We start from the raw sequence: 24,724 nt of genomic DNA on the forward strand, positions 1-24,724 counted from the left end.
AGGAAGGTTGAACAGGTGGAACAGGGAGATTTTTGAGGAAGTGAAACTGTTCTGCCTGATCGTATCATGATGGACACATGACTGATGCGTTTGGCAAACCCACGGAATGCACAATGCAGAATGAACCTTAATGTAGACTATGAACTTTAGTTAATAACATTTCCGTATCGATTCAACTGTAACAAACGTGGGCAGGGGAAACCCTGGGTGGAAGGAGAGGGGGTACCTGGGAACTCTTGCCTTCTGTTCAAGTTTTCTGTAAACATACAACTGCCATAAGAAATAAAGTCTATTATCAAAAGGAAAAACAATACACTATGATGTCATTTTTTTTAAAAAAGAAAAGAGAACAGTGTTTGTGTGTGTGCTTGTGGAAATACCTGGGAAGATGTACACCGACATGTGCACAGGGGTAGTCTTTGAGTTTCAGGATCATGGTGCTCTTCATGCTTCCTGATTTCTCGGGCTCCCTTTTCTCTTTGCACTGTGCTTGTACTGCTGCGAGGATCACAGGGCATTATGAAACAATTTGTCAGTGACAACAGCAGATGAAGAAGGACACCAAAAATCTGTTTTTAATGACGATTTTTCTTGGGCGAGGTGCTAACAGGGACTAAAAGCACCATTCCAAAGTGCAGTCTGAAGGGCCTGACGTGCTAGCTCATTAAAGGACCAGAGGAGTTTCCAGGGAGTGGAGGGAGGGGCGATCAGGGGGAGCAGATACACTTCAGGAATCAATGTGCATTAGCTAAGCTCCTCCCTTCCCAGGAAACGAAACTGAGAGCAGCCAGGCTGAGGCAGCCGAAGGGAGAGAAGCTGAGCGCTTCCTGAAGCCCGTTCACAGCCACTGGCTCTCCCGTCCCTGCCCCGGGCATCATGGGGGAGCTCAGAGACATCCCAGCCACGCATCTGGACAAATATATCGAAGACCAGCTCCTGCCAGACACGCATTTCCGCGTGCAGGTGAACCAAGCCATCGACATCATCTCCAGTTTCCTGAAGGAGAGGTGTTTCCAAAGAGCTGCTGCGCACTCTGTCCGGGTGTCGAAAGTTGTGAAGGTGAGTCCGGGCCTGCCTGCCTGGGGAAGGGGTGGCTGGGCGGGCAAGCTCCCACGGAGACAGACAGAGGACAAACAGGTGAGCTCTCTGGGGCTGCTGGTGTCTGATGTATCCAAACCAAAAATATAATCGCAGCTTCTGACAATAGATTCTTGGGTGAGAATCTATAATCTGTAATTTCACCTGTAATTTCTTTTTATTAGAGTATCATTGATATACAGTCTTACATTGGTGTCAAGTACACAACACAGCGGTTCAACAGTTACCCATATTATTTAATCCTCACCCCCACTAGTGCAGTTACTATCTGTCAACATAGGAAGATGTTACAGAATCATTGGCTGTATTCCCCATGCTGCACTACCATCCCTGCGACCAACTTCTATTATGATTGAGAAGTTTTGTGCCCCTACAACCGGCTCCACCTCCCCATCCACCTACCCCAGCCCCTCCCTCATGGTAACCACCAGTCACTTCTCAGTGTCTGTGACTCTACTGCCATTTTGTTCATGTGGTTTTGTTTTGTTTTTAGATTCCACAAATAAGTGAAATCATATGGTATTTGTCTTTCTCCACCTGGCTTATTTCACTTACATCTTTAATTTTTAAATAAATGCCCTGGGTAAAGTTTGTGAACCACTGTCCTAGGCCGTGTCCATTTCAGAAATAGGGACACTGAGGCCCAACTCTAGTACATGATTGTTAATTCATGGCCAGCCTGGGGACTGACTCATCATTTCTGTAGTGTTGTGAGCTGGTTAATAGTATTAATTTTGAAAGCAGAGAGCATCTAATGGCTGTGAAACTTTGAACAAATCACCTAACCTATCTGTACCTCAATTTCTGCATCCGTGACGCCCCATAACTTACAGGGCTGGGCAAACTAAGTCTACCAGCACATAATCAGATAAGATAGTAAAGGACAGGAAGGGAAGAACACAGACTCTAGAACAAGGCAGCCAGAGTTTGACCTGCATTCTGCCACCTACCGCCTGTGTGATTGGGCTGTTATATAATCTCTCAGGGCATCTATTTCTCCACCTAAAAAATGGACACTAATAATAACAGTACCTAAGTCATACAGTCCTTGTGAACATTACAGGAGTTAAGACTGGTCACACCCTCAGAACAGTGGCTGGCACTCCAGAATGTTAGTGATTGCTCTTGTCATTTTACTTAGGAGGCTCTTCTCAATCAATGTTAATTTGTTCTCTCCTCACATTTTAGGGTGGCTCCTCAGGCAAAGGCACGTCCCTCAGAGGCCGATCTGATGCCGACCTCGTCGTCTTTCTCAGCCCCCTTACAAGTTTTCAGGAGCAGCTTCAGCAACGAGGAGAGTTCGTCAGGGAAATCAGGAGACAGCTGGAAGCCTGTCAACGAGAGAAAAAGTTTGATGTGGTGTTTGAGGTCCAGAATCCGCAATGGGAGAAGCCCCGTGCACTGAGCTTCTTGCTCAGGTCCCCCCGTATCCAAGAGGGGGTGGAGTTTGACGTCCTGCCTGCCTTTGATGTCCTGGGTGAGTATTCACAGACACATGGGGTTCCTGCCTTTGTCCTATGACAGGGCTTCTTTCTCTCTCCACATTTCTGAGCACGAATTTCCCCCAGTTTGAGAGTCTTACCAAAGTAGGACATCCCTTCAAAATGAGGAGATCTTAGCATCTCTCTCGAAGCAAGACGAGTAAGGTCGTAATCAGCCACGGGAGTGGCATTAAACAGCATATTGGCACAATTTGGGGGCAAGACATTCCTTATACAACACCTGCCAGGCTTGCTAATTCTACTTATCATGTACATTACACTTACCCAGAGCCTGGCACATACTAGGAGTTTAAAAATGTGAGTTCCCCGACTGTGAAGCAGGACACCCCAGGACAAACACAGTGAACCAATTCACAGGGGCACAGGGAACAGCTCAGATTTTAAATTTTGCGGGGAAACAGCGACATCTGTCAGACAGCACAGAAACTACTACTATTAAGTTGTATGGACTTAAATGGAGCTGTTATGGAATTCTTTCGGTCCAGGGGTCCTGTGAAGAAAATGCTGAAACCCCGAAAGCACCAGAAATGAGAACGTTTGAGAATGTGTCTTTGTTGCCACGTCCTGCCTTGTCCTGGGGTATGACGGTTACCAAAAAATAAGAGAGAGAGAGGAAGGGCATGCCAGGCAGAGGGAACAGCACAGGCCAAAGCCCAGAAGTGAGAAGAGATCAGGGTGGATTGGGAAATTGAAAGAAATGCTGAGGATGAGTGGAGGGCAGAGGGCAAGGAGGAAATGCTGGGACAGGAGCCAGGAGCTGGTCCTGCAGACACTTGTAGCCTTGGTACTGAATCTCTCCTGCACACACGGGAAGCCTGGAAGGGTTTCAGGAGGGAAAGTACCATGGTCAGATTTGTGTATTAGAATGTGGCCCCAACTAGTGTGGGAAAAAATTGGAAAAGAGACAAGACTGGACAGAGACATCCAGTCAAAACCATAGGCACAGATTATCTACTGAGCACCTACTGTGTGCCAGGCACTTCTCTGTGCCCATAAATGAGCCAAACAAGGAATCTTTCTCCAGGAGCCTGACAGTAAACATACAAACAAGATACATGACACTGGCTGAGACAAAAGCTGAACAGGGTATCATGGGGGTAGAGGGCTTTTTTAGACAGGGTGACAAGGGAGAGCCCTCTGAGGAGGTGACTGATCTAAGGCCCTAGGATGAGAAGGAGCCAACCAGGGGAAGATACAGGGATTCCAGGAAAAGGAAACAGAGAGTGCAAAGGCCCTGAGACAGGGATGAGCTTAGCATATGTGAGGAAGAGAAAAAAGACCAGGGGAGTAGGTGGAGAGGGCAGCGAGGCAGCAGGCGAGAGAGGAGGCAGGAGACAGACTGCCGCTGACCACACAGGCCACCGTGGGCACTCTTTACTCTAGATGTCCTGGGAAGCAAGAAGTGGTGTGTTCAGATTTTGAAAGGCCTCTCTGGGTGCTGGGTTGAGAATGGGCAGTGGAGGAACCAGCAAAGAGGCTGCTGCCTTGGTCCAGGAGAGTGGTGATGGCGTGGGCAGGGTGATGGCAGCAGAGACGGGCCGCAGGGCCCCTGGCTGTAGGCTGCTGCCGCTTCGGCTGCAACCCACACGGCCAGGGAGCTGTCTCCCCAGAGCAGCTGGAAGAACCTCAGAGAAGAGCTGACATCTGCAAGCTATGTATTCTTCCCGAACAGGTCAGTTGACCAGCGACTACAGACCTGACCCCCAAATCTACGTCCGGCTCATCCAAGAGAGCCAACGCCTGGGGAGAGGAGGTGAGTTCTCCACCTGCTTCACGGAGCTGCAGCAAGCCTTCCTCAAGCAGCGTCCCACCAAGGTGAAGAGTCTCGTCCGCCTGGTCAAGCGCTGGTACCAAGAGGTATGGCCCTCCCAGCCAGACGGAGCAGAGAGAGGCGTGGGGAGGGGAGGGGCAGGAGAAGGGGGGGAGGAAGGACAGGAGGCGGGAGGGGCAGGTGCCAGTGGACCCAAGAGACCTCCCGTCCTGGTCTGTCCCAGCTCCGGGAATGGTAACCCCACCCTTCCAGGTTCTCTGGCCCAAACCATGGGTCTTTCTTGACTCTTTTAGACCCTTCACCCCCTCGCCCAGTCAGCACATGACGCTGGCCCGGCATGTAGAATGTATCTGATTCATCAGTTGTCGCCACCTCCCACACTCTCATCCTGGTCCACGCGGTGTCGGGGACTCATGGGATCTCTCTTGGACCTGCCTCTCTGCACCCCCATCTCTGCCCCCTGCCCCTCCCCCAGGCCCATGCTGCCCTCCTCATTGTTCCTCCACGAGGGAAACTGCCACAGCCTCCTGGCCTGTGCATTTGCTTGTTTGTTTAGGTCTGTGTCCCCACTAAAAATGTATATGAAAGAGGAACGTGGACGTTTCACTCACTGCCCTACCCCCAGAACCAAGAACAGTGCCTGGCACATAATATAGGCTAACATGTACTCTGTGCTTAGCTTGTACCAGGCTCATCGTATTTAATCTTTTGCGAATGTGATTTGCATTTCTGTTCACCTTTAAATGTCTTATATTTTACTTTCATGGCACGTCTGTGAGCTGAGGAAGGGTAGGCATTATTATTAAAGCCATTTTACAGAAAGAGAAACTAAGAGTCAGATGGCTCTTGGTGCTAATAAGGACAGAATGAAAATGTGGGTTTGGGTCTTCTGACTCAGGAGTTTGCCTAATATACAATAAGCATTCTATATATTTTTGGATGAATGGATAAGTAAAAGAAAATAATTAAGGATAACCTGCCTACTTTAGAAACGACCCCATAGGCAAAGCAAGACGACCATTTATTTGTTGGACTTGCTGTTCCAGGGATTTTGACCAAGGAGGCTGAGCATTTTTGAACTTAACAAATGTGGTTCTTGACAAGCACAACCCTGCCCCTAAGGACATAGTGAAAATTCATAACATTTTTGGTAACCATGGTGATGGGGGGACAAGGATGCTACTGATAATTAGTGGAAAGAAGCCAGGAATACTGGCTGTTTTACAATGAGACAGTCCTGCACAGCAAAGGATTGTCCCTCCCTCCCTCCCTTCCTTCCTGCCCACCTTCCTCCTCCCTCGCTTCTCTCCCTCCCTCCCTCCCTCCCCACCTTCCTTTCTTTCTTCCCTCTAGCCTCTAAAACAACCCAGGCACCTTACCATACTTTAACTCCACACACCACCATGGGCCTCTAACTTACATGCTACTTTCTGTTGTGTATTTTAAGTCTCTACATTTTCAAGTCCCTCACAGCACGATGATTGTTTTACATAGCCAGTGTTCATTCAGTCCACCCACATATTTACCATTCTCGTCACTTTCAGTTCTTTCCTGCATCTCTGTCTGTCTGGTATCACTTTCCTTCTTCCTGAAGTATGTCCTTTTGGTGATGGTCTTTTCACAGTGAACTATTAGTTTTTGTTCCTCTGAGAAAGTCTTGATTTTACCCTCATTGTTGAAGGGTATTTTTGCCGGGTAGGTGATCTTATCAGTACATTAAACATAGCATTCCATCGTCCAGTGTCATTAGTGAGAAGTCAGTTGACAGTCTCTGTGGCTCCTTTGTAGGTAATGTGTCTTATTCCTCTGGCTGCATTTCCATTTTTCTCTTTGTCTTTGATTTTGTTTAGTTTCAATCTGACATGTCTTAGTGATGATTCCCTTTTATTTGTCCTGCTTGGGGTTCATTGGGTTCTTTATTGGAATTCCTGAACCTACGAGTGGGTATCTTTCATCAGTTTTGGAGACTCTCAGAGTTGTTTCTCCCTAAAGAGAGAGAACATTGTCTAAATATTGTTTCTCCTAAATATTGTCTAATATATTCTCCTAAAATATCATCTGTCTCCCTCCCCTCAACTTTTGGAACTCCAATTAAATGTATATTACACCCTCCTTATCCTTTATACCCTCTTCTATATTTTCCATCTTTTTGTCTCTCCACGCTTTATTCTGAATAGTCCGTTCTGGTATGTTCTCCAATTCATTAAATTTCCCCTAACCATGTCTAATTTGCTGTTGGGTTATTGATTACAGTTACTGCCATTTTTGTCTATTTTGGCTATTTCTATTTTATTCCTTTCAAATATGATGTGTTACTTTCTATGGCTTCTAATTCCCTGCTACTTCAAGCTCATCTTTTATTTCTTTGAACATCATACTCCTAGCTATTTTAAAGTCTATATTTGATCCTTCGATATTTAAAGTTTTTGTGGATTTATTGCTATTTTCTCATTTTTTCGCTGGTCATACTCTTGGTGTCTTGTTTCCTTGTGTGCCTGGTTATCTATGTGCTGGTCATTGTATCTGAAAATTACTAGTGAAATAATTTGAGGCTTTGGATTATATATTTTACTCCAGTGAAATTTTGGCTGCCTCTTAGAAACACTACAAGTCCTTCCTCTCAGTTAATTTTCAAGTGTTCTTATGAGGTTGGTGCTATTTTTACCACTCACTTGCCAGATGAGAAAATGATGCTCCAAGAGTCTCCCCAGAATTGGACAGCGGTGGAGCTAGGATTCAAACCCACCTGAATCAGAATCCAGAACCCATGCTCTCAGCCAGGAGTTAGGGACCTTTTTCCAGGAAGGCATAGGTAGTGAATATTTTAGTCTTTGTGGCCTACATGGTCTCTGTCACAACTATTCAACTCTCTCTTCACAGCCTGGAAGCAGCCTCAGACTGTACATAAATGAATGGGTGTGGCTTTGCTCCAAGAAAATTTTATTTACAAAAACAGGTGGTGGGCTGGATTTGGCCTGTGGAAAACATGTTTTACACAAAAGCCAGACAAGCCCACTTTTCTGATTGTTTTTCCTCTTAGTGTAAAAAGGAGCTTGGGAAGCCACTGCCACCTCAGTATGCCCTGGAGCTCCTGACAATCTATGCTTGGGAGAAAGGAAGCATGGACACAGAATTCATCACCGCACAGGGGTTTCTGACCGTGTTGAAACTAGTCCTGAACTACCAGCAGCTTTGCATCTACTGGACAAAGTATTACACCTTGGAAGACCCTTTTATTAAACGCTACGTGATGGCACAGCTTGGGAAACCCAGGTACTCTTCACCTGCATGGGTGAGCTCCCCACATAAACGGGCCCCTGAATACAGCTGCAGCACCTTGGAGATGGAGGAAGTGAGAGGGCTCCTCATTGATTATTGATCATCTTCAGTCGTCAATCATTGTGTTGAGCACTTCACTACTGCCATCCCACCTGAACAACAATCTCCAACCCTGGGAGGCAGGCACTAGGCTAACCACTTTACAGATGTGTAAACTGAGGTCCAGAGAGGTAAGAAGCTTGTCCACACCTTAACAGAATGAGCGGACCAGCTGACATGTGAACTAAAGTAATAGCAGCTACAGCACTGCTAGTTGCTCCCAGCGATTAAAAGCTGCTATGAGACACATCCTAACATAATAGTAAAAAGTATTATCATTATAATTGACATGCATGGATCCCTTAGTATGTTCCATACTGTGCTGAGCATATCACATGCTTTGTCTCGATCCTCATACCATAGCCTTGAGACAGGCACGTTCTTCTGTCTCCATTTCATAAATGAGGAAACTGAGGCTTAGAGAGGCCAAGCGCCTGCCCATGGGCACACCACTAATACAGGCCAGAAGGTGAGATTCGAACCCAGTTCCATCAGGTCCCAGCACAAGTCCCTTCTCCCTTGTGTGCACTGTGTGCCATGGGGTGGGGGGCTCTCAGGACACACCCCAGAGAACAGCACCCTCCTGGGCTCTTCCTCCTGCCCTGAATCCCAGCCTGTACCAGGCGGGTTTTTCTCTCTAGACTCTCCAAACACACCCTAATTCCTCACCTTTCTAAACATTACTCTCTAGGCCTGTAATTCTGGACCCGGCTGACCCTACAGGAAACGTGGCTGGTGGAGAACCAAACAGCTGGCCACGGCTGGCACAAAAGGCCAGAGCCTGGCTGAGTTATCCCTGCTTTAAGAAATGGGATGGGTCTTCAGTGGGCTCCTGGGACGTGCAGGTGAGACCTTCTGCCTGCTCCGTGTCCTCCTCCGCCCCCCACCCCACAGCACGGGGCGTGGAGCTGGAAGCCATTCTTTCCAAAGAAATTGCCTCTTGCCAGAGGTCACTCATATCTGTGTAGTTTCAAGCCATCCTCCATGTTGTACAGTCATTGTGGCCCCGTTCAGGGGGTTTCTGGAATTGGCACTTCCCTGGCCCAGAGTCACTCTTTAATTACTGTTGCCTTGGCCAGAGGCAACTCAACAACTTCCAGTGGCTCATTCCACCAAGAATAATAATAAGTAATACCGGCCTCTGCTTACTGAATATTTGCTCAGATGTTTTCTACTCCTGACTCACAGATGAGGAAAGGAAGCTCAGAGAGGGGAAGTCGCCTCCTCAGGGACATTCAGCCAGGGGGCGGTAGAGCCGGGATTCAGGCTCCGCAGAGTCCGGCACCCCCACTCATTCCATGCTCACCAGCCTGCCTCGCATCCTTCCGCTTCCCATCTGACAGACAGAGGCTCAGAGCAGCTGAGTGATGTGAGCATGTCACACAGCTCAGCAGGGGCGGAAGGACCTGACCCTGGATCTCTCCACTCCTGGAGTAGGGGTCTTTCCTCATGCCAGCGGATGGATGATGTCACAGGGGGGTGTCCTGAAAGCAAACTGAGATGGAGTTCAGTACACAGGATATTTCAAGGGAGAACCATGGAACCACCACCGTGGGGGGCAGGAGAAGGAAGCAGTGGTGGGTGCAGGGAGGAGTCTGGCTGGGCTACAGCCAGATGACAGTCTCCCCCAACCCTTCCCTGGGGTAGCCTGGCACTTCAGGGGCCTGTGGAGTTGTCCTGCAGGAGTCTGAGCTGCTCAGGCCTTTATTCCCCCACATGGACCAGTCACTGAAGGTGGGCAGCTCAGGAAGGGGCATGGCCTTGAATCGGGGACTCTCTGCAGCCAAGGCAACCCGAAAGGGGCTGACCCTGAAGTCTGTCTGCTGGCTGCTGGGATTTGCTTGTCCTTCCTCAAGAGAAATCCAGGTGGCATGTCACAGTGTCCACCATAAATGCTCGCTGCCACTCAGTGCCAAGGTTGGAGATCAGCTCTCTAATGTAACCATGTGCTTTACCCTTTCAGCTCAGAGACAACCTCTGCTCCGTACCCTGAGTATGGACAGCACCCTGTTCCCAGGGCCTCAGCGTCTACTCCCCAGGAGGAAAACAACGGGACTTGTGCCATCCTCTGAATGTCACGGCATCCTGGGGGAAAGGCCTCCAGAGAAACCAGAGCCAGCCCCTCATTTCCAGGGGTGGGGTGCCTTGATCCAGAGAGGGCAGAGGACTGCCCCAAGGCTGGCAGTGACTTAGTGTCCGACCTAGATCCCCCCTTCCCAGTGTTCCACGCACTCTCTATCATAGGTGGCTTATCCCCGCAGCCCGGACTCCACCCCAGCCTGTCTCTGACTGATCTCTGGGAGAAAGCAGGGGAGATTTAGATGCGAGCATGGCATCGCAACCCTGACTTCTTCTGTATTCCTAGGGGGAGGATTATGGTTTAATGTACTATCAATAACAATAAAAACAGTGGCATATACCACTCATCGGGTGTTTATTAAGAGCTTGAAATGTGGTAGTGTGACTAAATGTTTTATTTTATTTCCCTTTATTAATTTGAACGCCAAAAGCCACTTTGGCTGGTGGCTACCATATGGGACAGTGCAAATCTAGATAATACTGAACTAATACCACCTATACTCATCTAGACCATATAATTAAAAAAAATATATCTCATTACTCTGGAGATGCTTGCAATATCTTAGACACTGGTAATCGAATCACACTAATAGAGTTTAATTTCCCAGGATTAGTTATATCTGTTAAAGAGGTTTCAAAACCTTACCATCTACACATATTGAGGCGTAACGTAAATATCCCCCCATGCTAGGCCACAAGAATTCCCACACTGCCCCCAGCCCCAGTGTCTATTCTGAGCACATCAATCTGTACAGCTCCTCAGATGCCCTGGGGGGAGAATTTTCTACCTGCTTCACGGAGCTGCAGCGCGACTTTGTTCTTTCCCGGCTCACAAAACTGAAGGATTTAATTCGCCTGGTGAAGCACTGGTACAGACAGGTATGACAGGCCTTATTCCAGCCCTCTGGTTACTGTGTTACCAGTGACCATTAACTGTCACCATTAAACTGGCAGGTCAAGGACTCCGTGTGCTCATGTTCTCCCAGGCTGGGGGCTGAGCCACTTTAGGCATCTGCCCACTCCTTAATCCCGTGTCTTGCCAATGGGTTTCAGCCCCAGGCCAGTTCACTATGGATTCAATGTGACCAAAGAAATTGACAGCAAAACGTTCTTGGGGTGAAAAGGTTATACCCAGGTTTATTTCCAGGGGGCAGATCAGTCACTAGAATCCCATTCACTCAGAGCGAGTCTGCAGGCAGCAAGCCCGTCTCTGCCTCTGGGCTGCTCTGTCCTCGGTCCTCGGCGCTGCCACCACTCCAGCCTCTGCTCTGCTCTCCTGCAGCCTTGCAGCCCTGCCACTGTGTCACGCCCAGAGCACTGGGCGGAGCTCTTTTTACAGTCAAATTGCCCACAGGTGTGCAGTGGGCTAGTCAGCCAGGGCCAGGTGAGAATCCTGGCCACAGGAACTCTCATTTTATCCACACTCCACACCTCCAGGATTCTCTCCTCTCAATCTATGTGCCCTGAGTCCTCTGCAATGGTCCCTGTGCAGGGAAGCTCAAACATTGTTCTCCAGCCTCTCCAGCAAAAAGTCCTGCAGACACACAGGCTGGACTCGTGGCTCTGTCTCTGACCTCTGCCTCTTTGGTCTTAATGGCTGCAACTGCTGCTCTGGTTTCGGCTGTTGCCATAGCTCCAGTAAGATCCTATTTGGCTTCCCGTCTAATTTCCTCCCATCTACTGCCCATATCAAATCAACCCACAGCTGGGTCCTTGTAACCCTCACGGGGCCCTGTAAATTCCTGTGAGTAACAGGTCTTATTTCTTTCTGGATCCTCATTGCTTCTGCCTCTCCTAAGTCTGCTACTGTACATGTCATCTCGCTTACGGGCTACCCTAAGTGAGGGGAAAGAATGGCCACTAGAGACCTACAGAGGGATGTAGGAGCCGTTTGAAGTACAGTATTTCTCATCCCAGTAGTGAAAATCTCTTCATCTGGGTCATAACTGTCTGGACTACAGATGGCATTTCTTATGCCTAGCTCTCGTAGCACCTGTTGGAGCTCAGCATATGTCTGCCATCTAACAGGAGAGGATGGCAGATCACCTGGATTGGGCCACACAGCATGAAGTGCAGCCGTAAGCCAATCGAGGAGGGAGTGACTCCCTGGGGTCTGTTGTGCATTTTCTAATCGCTGCCTCAAGGCAGGGCTGCACTGTCAGGGAAGACAGCTTTCCCATCTCTAAGACAGAACAATTCCATCCACCCCTAAGTCCCACAGACGCAGGGGCCAAGCTGATATTGACTCCGAGGGCTTCTGCCTAAACCGGGAGCCCAAATCCACGGGCTCAGCCTGAGTACAGGGGTGTGCCATGGAGCGCTCCACGACCTGGGAAGGGGGCTGCTCCTCTCCTTGGGGAACTTTCAGCTGCTGAGTCTTTATTTTCTTTACAACCACTGGGCGTGCTTTCAATACAGGAGGGGCCAGTGCCTCCAGCACCACCCCTTCATCCTTCCCCAGCTCCTCCATTTCTGGGGCTGATGGCACCTTTCTCTCCACTCCCCCGAGTGCCTCCTCTGCTACAACCTTTACCTTTTCTACTGTGCCTCGCAGCAATGCTAGCTCAGTCCTCAGAAGGTCTCTTACCTTTCAGCTCAATGCTTCGCAGCTGAGGTTCTCATGCCACCTCCACCTGTGCCTCCTTCAGGAGTTCGTCCTTTTTCTTGATGGCCTCTTTCTCCTTCAGAACACCTGGCAGCGCTGCCATCTCGTCTCCAATGGCCCCTTGCTGCTGGCGCTCTCGTGCCGCCTCCTCCGGCATCAATGCCGTTTCCCTCCTCAGGGCAGTCCCAGAAGTCTGCAGCTCGCATTCTTGTGCCACCTCTTGCAACAATGCCACTTCCCTCCTCAGGGAATCTACTGAAGTTTGCAGCTTGCCACCATTTCTCGGGTCTCCTCTGTAGACCTTTTTAAGACTGTGAGAAGCAGCCAGCCCACAGTCCCCGCTGCCTCCCGGGCACTCTGCTTCTCAAAGGATCTGCTTACTATGTCAAAAGCCACCCCTACAGCCTCAGGTGTCACTTCCACTTGCCTCCAGTCCTGGGGTGGGGCCCAGTCCTCTAGGAGGCAAGCCACCTTAGACCACATACCCATTGGGGGATGATTCACTGTCTCCCCATTCACAGGGGCAGCCCGCTGAAGCACCCCTCCCATAAGGACAGCCTGTCTTTTTCCTTGGTCAACGCTGAACCCTGCCGACTTTCGCCAATTGTCTTGCCAATGGGTTTCAGCCCCGGGCAAGTGTGCTATGGATTCAGTGTGACCAAAGAAATTGACAGCAAAATGTTCTTGGGGTGAAAGGGATATACCCAGGTTTATTTCCAGGTGGCAGGTCAGTCACTAGAATCCCATTCACTCAGAGCGAGTCTGCAGGCAGCAAGCCAGTCTCTGCCTCTGGGCCCCTCTGTCCCTACAGTCGTCTCACACAGCCATCCTCTGGGCCTCTGTCCTCTAGGTGCTGCCACCACTCCAGCCTCTGCTCTGCTCTCCTGCAGCCTTGCAGCCCTGCCACCATGTCGTGCCCAGAGTACTGGGCGGAGGTCTTTTTATAGAGTCAAATTGCCCACAGGTGTGCAGTGGGCTAGTCAACCAGGGCCAGGTGAGAATACTGGCCACAGGAACTCTCATTTTATCCTCACTGAGTGTCTGTAGGTTTCCCATCACTAACCCCATGAGGCTGGGTCAGGCATAGAGCACCTCCTACCATCCAAGCTGCTGCATGTGGTTTATTTTGCCTTTGCTCTGACACCCGGTGAATCTGCAGGAATCCAAGCTATCCTGGCTACAAAGGACAGACAGAGCTGGGATTTGCATGTCTGTAAATTGCCAGCATGGCTCACCTGCTGCTCAGTGTCCCTAATTAACAGACACAGATGCATCTCAGTGTCCCTAATTAACAGACACAGATGCATCTCTGGGAATGCAGGTCAAAGCTACAGGTGAGACCAGGGACTGCATTTTCTATATCTGCTTCCATCAACTGTCTTACACACAGGGTAGTTTCTGCATATTTTCATGGCAGCAAACATTTGGTACAATACCAGTTCTTTCCCGAGTGGTCTCCTTTCTGTGTCCAACTCCCTGAAGCCTGCACTGGAGGCTGAGCCCTGTGGTTTCCATCCCAGAAAATCAGAGAAATAGCTTGACACCCAGCCCCTGAGCACTGCAGGGCTCAGAGCTACCACGTGACCTTGAGCAAGCCACTTCACTCCCCAAGCCTCCATCTTCATCTAAGACAGCCATCCATGCCAGCTTATAGGGTTGCAGAGGACTAGAAATGGCATAGGTAAAATAGCCCCACAATTAGCACATGGTGGATTTTTGTTAAATGGTGGCTATAGTACAACTCTAGGAGGTCATATATAGCTTCCTAGAAACCTGCATGTGCTGCGTACAAGCTGCTGATTGAGTCCCTGCAGATGTGCACTGCTCAGACCTCCACCAGCCGACCAGCCCCACCAGCATGGCACCTCGTGGGCCAGTGGTCCTGCTGCAGCACCCGCAGTCAGGAATGCGCCGTCTCTGCAGCTCTCATGGGGTTGGTGGTGCCCTCCCCCTCTAACCAGTATCGTCTGATGTTCCCACTCTCCCTTCAGTGTGAAAGGAAATTAAAGCAGAAGAGGAATCTACCCCCAAAGTACACCCTGGAGCTGGTCACCATCTACGCCTGGGAGCACAGCAGCGGCACAGTGAATTTTAACACCGCTGAAGGGTTCCGTACGGTCCTGGAGTTGATCACAAAATACCAGCAGCTCTGCATCTTCTGGACAGTCAATGACAACTTGGAGGATGAGACAATGAGGAACTTCCCACTGACCCAGATCCAGAGAACCAGGTGCCTCCCACCCAGCCCCTCCTTTTCTCCATCTGCTTCCCTCCAACAGAATTCCAGCAACCCGGCTTCACTTTGCTGGGGTCATGATTCATTATTCTTCATGTGAACCTTTTTGGGAGGTGGGTGGTACCCAGCAGTCCCCCACGGTCTCCAGTGCCACCATCCCCCGGGAAGCAGGAGACAATGCCACCCAGAAGAAGAGGACCCAGATACCGGGTCCATGACTTGCCTTCATCTTTCTCTGTCACAAGGGAAAGCACGGATTCATTAGCAGGCCTACGAGACACGCAGGTTGGAAGCGTGTCCCTGAGAAACGATGCCAGCATTCACGGCGGTTATCCTGCAGGGTTTTCTATCAGGTCAGGTTTTCTCTGCTCTCTCAGGCCTGCATCCCGCCAAGCCTGTGTAGCCTCCAAGAATGGCGAGGAATCTTAGTGCACCTGCTCAGCACCACCAGCAGGGGGCAGAAGCAAGGGACACAAAGGAAGAGGAGACGAAAGGAGGCTTGAGGAAGAAGAGGGAGTGATTCACCTGCCCTGGGCTTTCTGGGGGAAAGAACAGGAGGCTGTCATGAGAATCTGTCCCCATCTGGGTGTCTCTCCCCACTGGAGTGGGGTTGGGAGGACACACTCTGCAGAAGCAAACATTTCTTTCTTTCCAATTCAAAAAATCACCCAAACACAAATACCAAAAAGAACCCAGGTTCATACATATATATATATATATATATATATATATATATATATATATATATATATTTTCTATATATAGACCGAACTCTTCAGTAAACAATTACAAGATATGTTGGCAACACTGAGAAAGGAGGGCACTCCACAGGCAGAATGACTCCCGCACGTGCAGTTCCAGGACACAAGGACACACACAACGCACGGACACCCAGATAAGCAGTGAGCCAAATATGAGTTACTCCAAATTACAACCACAGACGCCTCTCTGGAACACCACCAAAGGGGGCGGAGGAGAGAGCTTGTGCTCTACTTTGTGACTAGTCTGTCAAAAAAATAAGTAAGAATTAGAAGGTCTAGGACCTGGGTCTTGCTAAAACAACATCCTCTGTAATGAACAGCTGAGTGGCAAAATAAAGTATTTGGAGGGAATTGTGCACTTTTTTCTCTCATCTTGGCAAGCTGGGGGGCCAGGGCAAGGGGGTGCAACTTCCCACATAAGCGCTTGGGAAGCAAGGACCGCCTGGGCTCCATCCGCCACTCCTGGGAGGCCCCACCTGGAAGTTGGGGGTTCAGATGGAGGCGCGTGACCAGAGGAAGCACCTCCCCAAGCGCGCAGGGAGGGATGTCTCCGTCCCAGTTCCGGGCAGGAGGCCTAACACGCCCTCTCTGTGGGCGCATCAGTGTGCTTATGAGTGTCCTCCCCTCTCCAAAACCCGACCCGCCCTGCCCGGGAAGGGCATTCCTCCTGGATTCTCCGGTTCTCCCGATCCCGGTGCATTGTCAGAACAGCGAAGCTGGCAGCACTGCCCTACGCGGGGCACAGGTGGGCAGGGTGGACCGGCGACCCTCTGTGCGAGGACGTGGAGGGGAACTCTCCCAGCCCTAGCCGTGCCCCTGGCGCCCGCTGTCAGCGGATGTTTCTCAAGGAAAACACACGCCTCACTCTGCTCTGGCCGGCCTCTGCCTTCCCTTTTCTCCTCTGTCCTGAGTGAGCAAGGGCGCTTAGGGAAGCCAGCCTCCCTGAAAGCAGCCCTCGCCAACACAGATCTTCCGGGCTTCTGGAGCCCCAGACCCACGTGCGGAAGGAGAAGAGGGGTCTTCCCGAGGAAAAGAGACAGGGATGTGGACTCTGCCTCACCCAGGGGCTCGGGCAGGACCCAGGGAAGCCTTGGGATGCTTCTCGGGTCCCATCACCCTTGCAGGAAGATGCCTTTCTCGAAAAGAAGGAAATAAGTCTCTCCTGGGGTCAGGCAGACGGGAAAAAAATGAGAGAGTACAACAAATGGGATCGTGGACCCCAAGTAGATCCAGGGAGCCCCGTGTGCCTTTTCTAAATAGGAGGAAGCCTCAGACACAGGCGGCTGAGGTATAAAGTAAGTGGGGAGGGAGATCCACGTGCAGCCCCTCCTCTAAGCCAGTGGCTCTCAAATGGGGACATTTGGCAATGTCCAGAGACATTCTGGGATGTCACAATTGGCGTGGGGAGAGGGTGCTCCTGGTACTTGGGGGTGGGGGAGGCCAGAGATGCTGCTTGGCACCCTACAACACCCAGAGGAGCCCCCATCAAAAAGGAACTGCTCAGCCCAAACGGCAATAGTGCTGAAGGCAGAAACTTCTCCATGCCAATCTTCTATTATGTTCTAGAATACCTCCAAAGGCCCCTTTCAGCGTATAGAGGTAGCCCCACAGGGCTCTCCTACACCGATTTCCAAAAAATCCCCTCACCGAGTCTCATCTGACAAGACCGTCTGGAGGGGTGGGGGAGGAGAGAGACCATCTGGGGGCCACAAACAAAGCTGTTCCCTCCGTCACAACCAACCCCAAATCCCGCAAGGGAGAAATCCAGGCTTGGGCGATCTTTGGTCAACCGGAGAATGTAAGGCTGAACTGAAGGGGCAACCCCTCGATCCCACCTGCCCCGCGGCCAAAGTCGGGATGTTTCTCTTTGCACAGAAGCCCCCGCTCACGAACAGACCCCAGGCCCTGGCTCCCGAGGCGGCCGGGAGGAAAGGTGGGCAGGACAGGTGGGAGGCGGACGCTGCCTGGGCTTGGTGGTCCTCATTGGTTCTCGATCAGAGTCTGCACCTTGTATACGAGGTCCCGGGCCAGCTTCAGGACCTGCTTGGTGTTGTGTCGCTCGGCCATTTCTGAAAGAGCAGAAGGCAAGATCTCATGAGCCTCCTTCTGAATGCGTCCTGGGGACATACACCCGGCTCCTGGCAGGGCCTCGGGGCATCCCCATCATCACCACCTGGCATCTCCCCAGAGAGGCTCTGGGAGCAGGCGCCCTGGGGCAGACCTGTATCTCTGGACCCCAGCCTCCTCATCTGCACGGTGGGGATTGTAACAGTGCCCACTTCACAAGGTGATGCTGGTTCGCGATGTGCCTAAAACACGCCTGGTCTTCCCATCTCCTAAAAGCACAAGGACTGGGAACTTTTTAAGAAAGCAATGCTGGGCACACAGGAGATGCCTAAACATATGAAAGGAAGGGAAAAATGGAAGGAGAGGAGAGGGGAGGAGGAGAAAGCAAAAATAACTTTATCAACAGCTGCACAAAATGATCATATGTTAAAACAGAATTAATCCTAGATGTAGACGTTTATCATGAAGAAATCATTCAGTAGGAGAGAAAAGGACGAAGACCAGGGTCCCCAAACTGGGTCCCTGTGAACTGATGGCTACTTTGAGGGAAACACAGCAACCCTCCACATCCGCTGAACGCCACACAAGCTGGTAGAACGAGTTGACGAATTGTACTACATTCCTATCCACTACTTTGTATCTTTGCAAAGCTAGGTTTTCCACCAGGGTTGCTCAGATAAAAAGCAAGTACTTTGTAACAATTGCTGTGGGAAAGGTGGTAGGATCCGCCCTGACTCTAGGGTCTGACAAGCTGTGCAAAGCCCAGCAGGTACACATGTCCTGTTAGTAACTGTACTTATTTAACAACGAAATAAAAGTGTTGTTTTCCTTTCACTCATAAGCACAGAGAACAGACTGGTGGTTGCCACAGGCAAGCGGGTGGAGAGGTGGGCAAAAGAGTTGAAGGGGAAAAAAATGAGTGAGAATGTTTGATATTTTGATCTGGATGATGGTTATGAGTGTACGCTCATGTCAGAATTCATCAAGTTGTACGCTAAGATTTGTGCATTTTATTGTATGTATCTCAAAAAAATTCATTTAGAAAAGTATTGTTTCGTTGAGTTAGGTGTATCATTTTCTCAAATGGTCGCTAAGCTGTTAGGATATAAATAGTTACTAAATGGTCTGTCTGGACCTAACTACTGGCTGGGTGGAACTTTTGGTTGTGTTTGTTGAGAAAATTTTATAGACACGAGGGGTACCATGAACTGAGAAAGTTTGAGAAGCCCTACACTCAGTAATTGCTTTGGTATGTCGGTCACAGCCTCAAACTGCAACAACCCAGGTCCCCAACAATAGGGATGGTTCAGTGTGTCATGGAAAATCACTTGGGGTATATTTAAAAAAATGATTACATGGAAGACAGTTATTCAAATATTAAGTGGAAAAATATTAGATAGAACTGGATTCTGTGATCGTAACAAATAGACTGTATTTGTATGTGGAAAAGACTGGATGAAAACAAAACTTTTTAAACTGGACCTACTAAATACAATGTGGTTTCCTGTATGGAATGCTTGAACAGAAAAAGGACATTAGTTAAAAACTGTGTGAAATCAAATTATGTCTGTAGCTTTACATTAATAGTAATGCACCAATGTTAATTTCTTAGTTGTGACAAGTGTGCAAGGATCAGGAACTCTCTGTACTAACTTTGCAACTTTTCTGTAAATATACATTTATTCTAAAATAAAAAGCTTATTTAAAAGAGAATAATAATGTTCCTGCAGTGAGGTGACAGGTGACTTTTTCTGCTTTTGCCTTTTCAAAAACCTTCTTTAGTTAAAAAAAAAAAGTGAGTAGAGACAATAGTAGTAACAGCCTCCAGCTATGGGGCCCCTCATGCGAACTAGGTACCATGTGATGGGCTTTATCCATGTTGCCTCATTTAATCTTCTTGACATCTAGGTGAGGGAGAGATTAGAACCGTTTTATCCCCAAGGAATCTGAAGCCCAGAGACATGCAGTCACTTGCCCAAGGGCACACAGCTCCTGAGCAGCAAGGCTGGGGCCAGAATCCATACCTGTCTAATCTCAAAGCCTGTGCCTGTTTCCAGTTCCCTACCTCCCTGTACCCGCTTTTCTTATCAGCCCTCAGGAGCAGGGGCACTCTCACCCCACTTCTCAGAGGAGGAAGCAAATGCTTAGAGGAAAGGAAGTGACCCGTCCACGGGCACAGCTGCTTAGTGGCAGAGCCAGGGTTTGCCCCAAGCCTGATTTCAACACCCAGATCTCAAGGACCTGTGTTCAGCCAGATGCCTGAGAACAGTGCCTTCTCAGCATTACAGATGGCAACTCATCCACCTGGAAAGGGACACAAGAGGCGGGCAGAACGCCCTCCATCCCCTTCACTGTGCGTCAATCTCAGCGAGTCCCCTCCTCTGATGCCGCAGGAAGCCCGCACCCCTAGATGACACCCTGGTCATGAGGGTACCATTAAAGAATTTGATGATGTCTGTGAAATCCATGTTGTTCTCCAGGATGATGTCACGGTAGACCTCCACCAGAGCCAGCGCGAAGAACAGGACGTAGTGAGCGGACGAGACGTGTTTGGCTGCCCAGATGGTCTCCCAGACGGAGAAGACATCGTCATAGACGAGTTCTGCCAAGACACCAACAGGCACACGCACGGGGAGGTAGTCAGCCACAGAGCTCGGGTGCAGCCCGGCCCCCCTGGGAAAATCCCAGGCCAGCTGTGCCTTGCGCTTCTGTCGTGGGGCAGCAGACAGCAAGGAGGCGGGAGACCAGGACTCTGCCATCTGGCCATCGGAAGCCTCTGTTTTCCCCATCTGTAGAACAGGCTACGCAACGAGGTGGGTTGTAAGTTTCCGGCTGGGACATTCTGGAAGTGGAGGAACTGAGCATGTGCAGTTTACACTGACCCATCCTGCCCTGCCCCTTGACCACTGTCCCCTTCTCTCTCTCCCTACACCCTTCCTTCTTCCCTAGCTTCCGCAGGGCTATGTCTGCTCCCCCTGCACACAGGCAGAGCTGACGGCTGCCTCTGGGTTTAAAAAAGAGATAGAAGAGAGCAGCGATGAAGAGCAAGGCCTCCTCTGTCCAACGAACTCGGCCTGACCCCAGCTCCGTCACATGCCAGCAAGGGGGACTCAGGCTAGTTAGTTCCCTCCGCAAGCCTCTCTCTTACCTTACCTTTAAATGGGGTGATGCCAGTAACGGTAAAGGACTGGAGAGAGAGCACACAGAAAGGGCTCAGCACAGTGCCTGCGACTTAGTAAGCACCTCCATACAGGTTAGATGTTAAAATTAGCACCATCCTAAATTTGCACAACAGCATGTCCTATGTTATACGTCATTTCTAAGCCACTTGTGGAACATGTCCCATGGGCTTCAGAGTTCTCAGTATCTGATGATCAGCCCAACAGAACGGGAGAACTGGGCTCAAGGGGCAGACAGAGGCGGGCTCAGATCCTGGCCCCACTGCGCCTAGCTCTGGATTTAATTATTCTCAGCCTGAGTTTCCTCAGCTGTAAAATGGGGATTGTAACGTCTCCTGCATAGTGTGGCCGCACGAGAAAGTAGGGGAGCCAGTGATCACACCTCAGTGAATGAGTGGCACTCTCTGCCTCTGGCTTTGCCCCGCACTCGCCACTCCCTGCACAGTAGCTTTTCCCGTGAGGTGAACAAGGCCCCAGGCTGAAGTCCGCACCTCGCTTGAAATCCAGCAGGAACCAGCGGTAGCAGAAGTAGAAGTGAGTGTAGTCCCCGTTCTGATGCATCAGCTCAAAGAGCTCCGAGTCCAGGATCTGTCAGTGGGGGGAAAGGCCATCATCAGCCTCCTGGGAAGACGCTGGACCACAGGGGACAGCTGACTAAATGACGGTACATCCTGAACTGGGCACAATACAGTCCCTGACAACCAGGTGGAGTTAAAAAACAGACCAAGGATTTGAAGTGGAAATGAGCTACGTCACCCTAACCCCAATGTTTCTCCAAAGAAAATATGCACATGGCCAATAAGCACATGAGAAATACTCAGCCTCATTTACTCATTAGGAGAATGCAAATCAAAACCATAAAGAGGTACAGCTTACATCCACAAGGACGGCTATAAGGACAGTGACAGACAACAAGGTGCCAGGGAGGATGCAGAGAAATCGGAACCCTCCCGTGTTCTGGTGGGAAGGTGAAATGTGCAGCTGCAACCCCACTCCTAGGGCGAGCCCCAACAGCAGTGAGGAGACAGGGCCCCATAAAAGCCTGAGCATCACGTGCACAGCAGCACGAGTCACAGTAGCCAAAAAGTGGAAACAGCCCAAATGTCCGTCAATGGACAAAAGGATCATCAATGACAGGTGGTCTGTCCACGCAATGGAGTATCACTGGCAATAAAAAGGAAGGACACAGTGACGCACGCTCCAACATGGCTGAGAGCATGATGCTGAGTGAGACAAGCCAGTCACAGAAGGCCACATATTGACAGGAAATGTCCAGAAGAGGGAAATCTACAGTCAGAAAGTGGACCAGTGGTTACCAGGAGCTGGGGAGAAGTGATGTTACAGGGCATGGGGCTTTTTTGGGGGTGATGAAAACGTTCTGAAATTAGTGATGATAGTTTTACAACTGTGAATATTCTAAAAACCACTTTATTGTACACTTTTAAAAAGGTGAATTTTATGGCATATGAATTATATCTCAATGAAACTGTGTGTGTATGTATGAAATATACCCGAACATTACTCTGAGGAAAAGGTCCAATACAAACAAACAACCTTTTTAAGAGTGACAACCGTGTCTGTCATTGTTGCGGCCACAGCACTGGACCCAGGGAATGCTCAGCGGCCCTGAAGTTGCCAGAGCTGATTTGAGTTGCTGAGTTGGTTGATCTGCATGAAGTAGGATTGAGTTACTGAGTCGAGCTGAACAAAGCTTGGCTATTCAGCTCATCTGAGCTCTGCCGGGCCGAGCTGGAGTAAGTCATGTCACAGAACAGGACTGGGTCATACCTGGATTAGCGACCTCATGTTGGCAAAGTGCGTGTCCATGGCTCCCCCATGGGGAAAGTTCTGGTTCATCCTCTTCATGAGCTCCGTGAAGCAGCTGAAAGCGAGGGCCTCTGGGGAAAGAGCACGGGAGACTGTCAACTCTGTCACAGAACCTGAGCTCCCAGAGTGACCTACTAACTGATGTACTAATGCAACGGCCACCTTACATTAGTGTGGCACACCTGTCACCACTGGTGACCCACTGGGCATACATTATTACCTAAAGTCCATAGTGTTCTTGTTTTAACCTAACGTCCCTTTTTCTGTTCCAGGAACCCATCCAGGATGACATGTTACATATAACTGCCATGTCTCCGCAGGCTCCTCTCGGCCATCAGAGTTCCTCACGCTTTCCTTGTTGATGATGACCTTGCCAGATATGAAGAGTACTTGTCAGGTATTCTAAGGGATGCCTGTTGGAATTTGTCTGATGCTTTTCTTATGATCAGATTGGGATTATGGGTCTTAGGACCACGGAGGTAATGTGCTATTTTAAGCCTATCACACCGAGGGCATATTCTGACCCTGTGATTTACGGCTGCTGCTACTGATTTGGCCACCTGGCTGAGGCAGTGCTCGTCAGGTTTCTGCCCTGAGTACTTTCTCCCACCCCACCACCTTCCATTCCGAGGTTTGGGAAGGAAGACCATATCTAAAGAGTAAGGAGTTCCATTTTTCAAGAGTCCTACTGAGATTCACACACCATATAATTCACCCTTTTAAAATGTACAGTTCAACAGTTTTCGTACATTCACGGAGCTGTGCAAACATCACCTCCATCTAGTTTAAGAACATGTTCATCACTCCCGAAAGACATCCCGTATACATCAGCAGTCGCCACCCATTTCTCCTGCCCCCAGTCCCTGTCAACCACTGGTCTACTCTCTCCCCATAGATTTTCCTCCTCTGGATGTTTCATGGAGATGGAATCACGCAGTCGGTGGCCTCTGTGCCTGGCTTCTTTCACTTAGCATCAGGTCTTCATTTCACAGGTCATTCACATTGCGGCACGGGTCAGATCATTCCTTTTTTGCCAAGTCACATTCCACTGCACAGCCGCGCCACATTTTGATCATGCATTCATCTGTGGGGGGACATCTGGGTTGTTTCCACTTCTAGGCTATTATGAATAACGCTGCTGTGCACGCTCATGTACGAGTGTTTGTATTTCTCTTGGGGATACACTTATGGATGGAATTGCTGGGTCATGGTAACTGTTTAATATTATGAGGAATTTCCAAACTGGCTCCCAAAACGTCTGCACCATTTTCGCCGTGTGTGAGCGCTCCGATTTCTCCATATCCTCACTGACACTTGTTATTTCCCCTGGTTTCGATTTCTAGCCAACTTAGTGGGTGTGAAATGGTATCTTATTGTGGTTTTGATTTGCATTTCCTTAATGACTAAAGATGTTGAGCATCTTCTAATATGCTTATTGGCCAGATACAGATTTTCCATTCTATTGAGAAATGTCTGTCCAAACCCTGTGCCCATTTTTAATTGAGTTATTTATCTTTTTATGGGTGAGTTGTAAGAGCTCTTTATATATTTTGGATACAGGTCCCTTATTATGTATGTGATTTGTAAATATTTTATTCCATTCTTTGGGTTCTCTTCATGTTCATGAGTCCTTTGAGGCACAAAGTTTATAATTCTGATGAACTCCTATGAACCTTTCTTTGTCATTTTACGATTTTAGTATCATATCTAAGAAACCATTGTCTAACCCAAGGTCAAAAAGATTTACAACTATGTTCTAATAATTTTATAGTTTTAGGTCTCACATTTGGGTCTATGATCCATTTGGGGTTGGTATTTTTATATAGAGTATGAGGAAGGACTCCAGCGTCAATCTTTTGCGTGTGGTTATCTGGTCCTTCAGCATACATTGGAAAGACTGTTCGTTCCTCACGGAGTTGAAATGTCTCGGCACATCTGCAAAATCAGGTGACCATAAATGTAGGGGCTTATTTCTGGACTTCCACTTCTACTGCATTGATATAGGTATCCATCCTTATGGGAGGACTACACTGTCTTGATTACTATAACTTTGTAGTTAAGTTTTGAAATTGAAAAATATGTGTCCTCTAACATTTTCCTCTTTTTCAAAATTGATTTTGCTATTCTTGGTCCCTTGAACTTTCATGTGAACTTTAGGGTCACCTTGCCAATTTTTGCCAAAAAAATGCAGCTGGGATTTTGATAGGAGTTGCATGAAATC

General features: G+C 49.2%; 2 protein-coding genes across 3 annotated transcripts in view; one reads left to right on the forward strand and one right to left on the reverse strand.

Moving 5' to 3' along the window:
- Positions 1-767: 767 nt before the first annotated feature.
- Positions 768-10,171, forward strand: LOC108384390 (2'-5'-oligoadenylate synthase 1-like). The gene is made up of 6 exons (XM_037026386.2): positions 768-1,059; positions 2,287-2,575; positions 4,273-4,457; positions 7,412-7,644; positions 8,441-8,594; positions 9,713-10,171. The coding sequence occupies exons 1-6, from the start codon at positions 877-879 to the stop codon at positions 9,740-9,742; spliced, it is 1,074 nt and encodes a 357-aa protein (XP_036882281.1). The 5' UTR covers positions 768-876; the 3' UTR covers positions 9,743-10,171.
- Positions 10,172-15,402: 5,231 nt separating this feature from the next.
- LOC140846471 (small G protein signaling modulator 1-like) overlaps positions 15,403-24,724 on the reverse strand; it is a 49,130-nt gene continuing 39,808 nt past the window's right edge. For both annotated transcript variants that reach the window (XM_073222864.1, XM_073222865.1), the window contains 4 exons: positions 22,465-22,574; positions 21,168-21,264; positions 19,932-20,099; positions 15,403-17,499 (listed from right to left, as the gene is read on the reverse strand). In XM_073222864.1, coding sequence (XP_073078965.1) covers positions 17,411-17,499; positions 19,932-20,099; positions 21,168-21,264; positions 22,465-22,574 — 464 coding nt within the window. In that variant the 3' untranslated portion in view covers positions 15,403-17,410. The remainder of the gene's footprint in view (positions 17,500-19,931; positions 20,100-21,167; positions 21,265-22,464; positions 22,575-24,724) is intronic.

The sequence above is a fragment of the Manis javanica genome, chromosome 15 (assembly GCF_040802235.1).
Source record: "Manis javanica isolate MJ-LG chromosome 15, MJ_LKY, whole genome shotgun sequence".
Classification (NCBI taxonomy): Eukaryota; Metazoa; Chordata; class Mammalia; order Pholidota; family Manidae; genus Manis; species Manis javanica.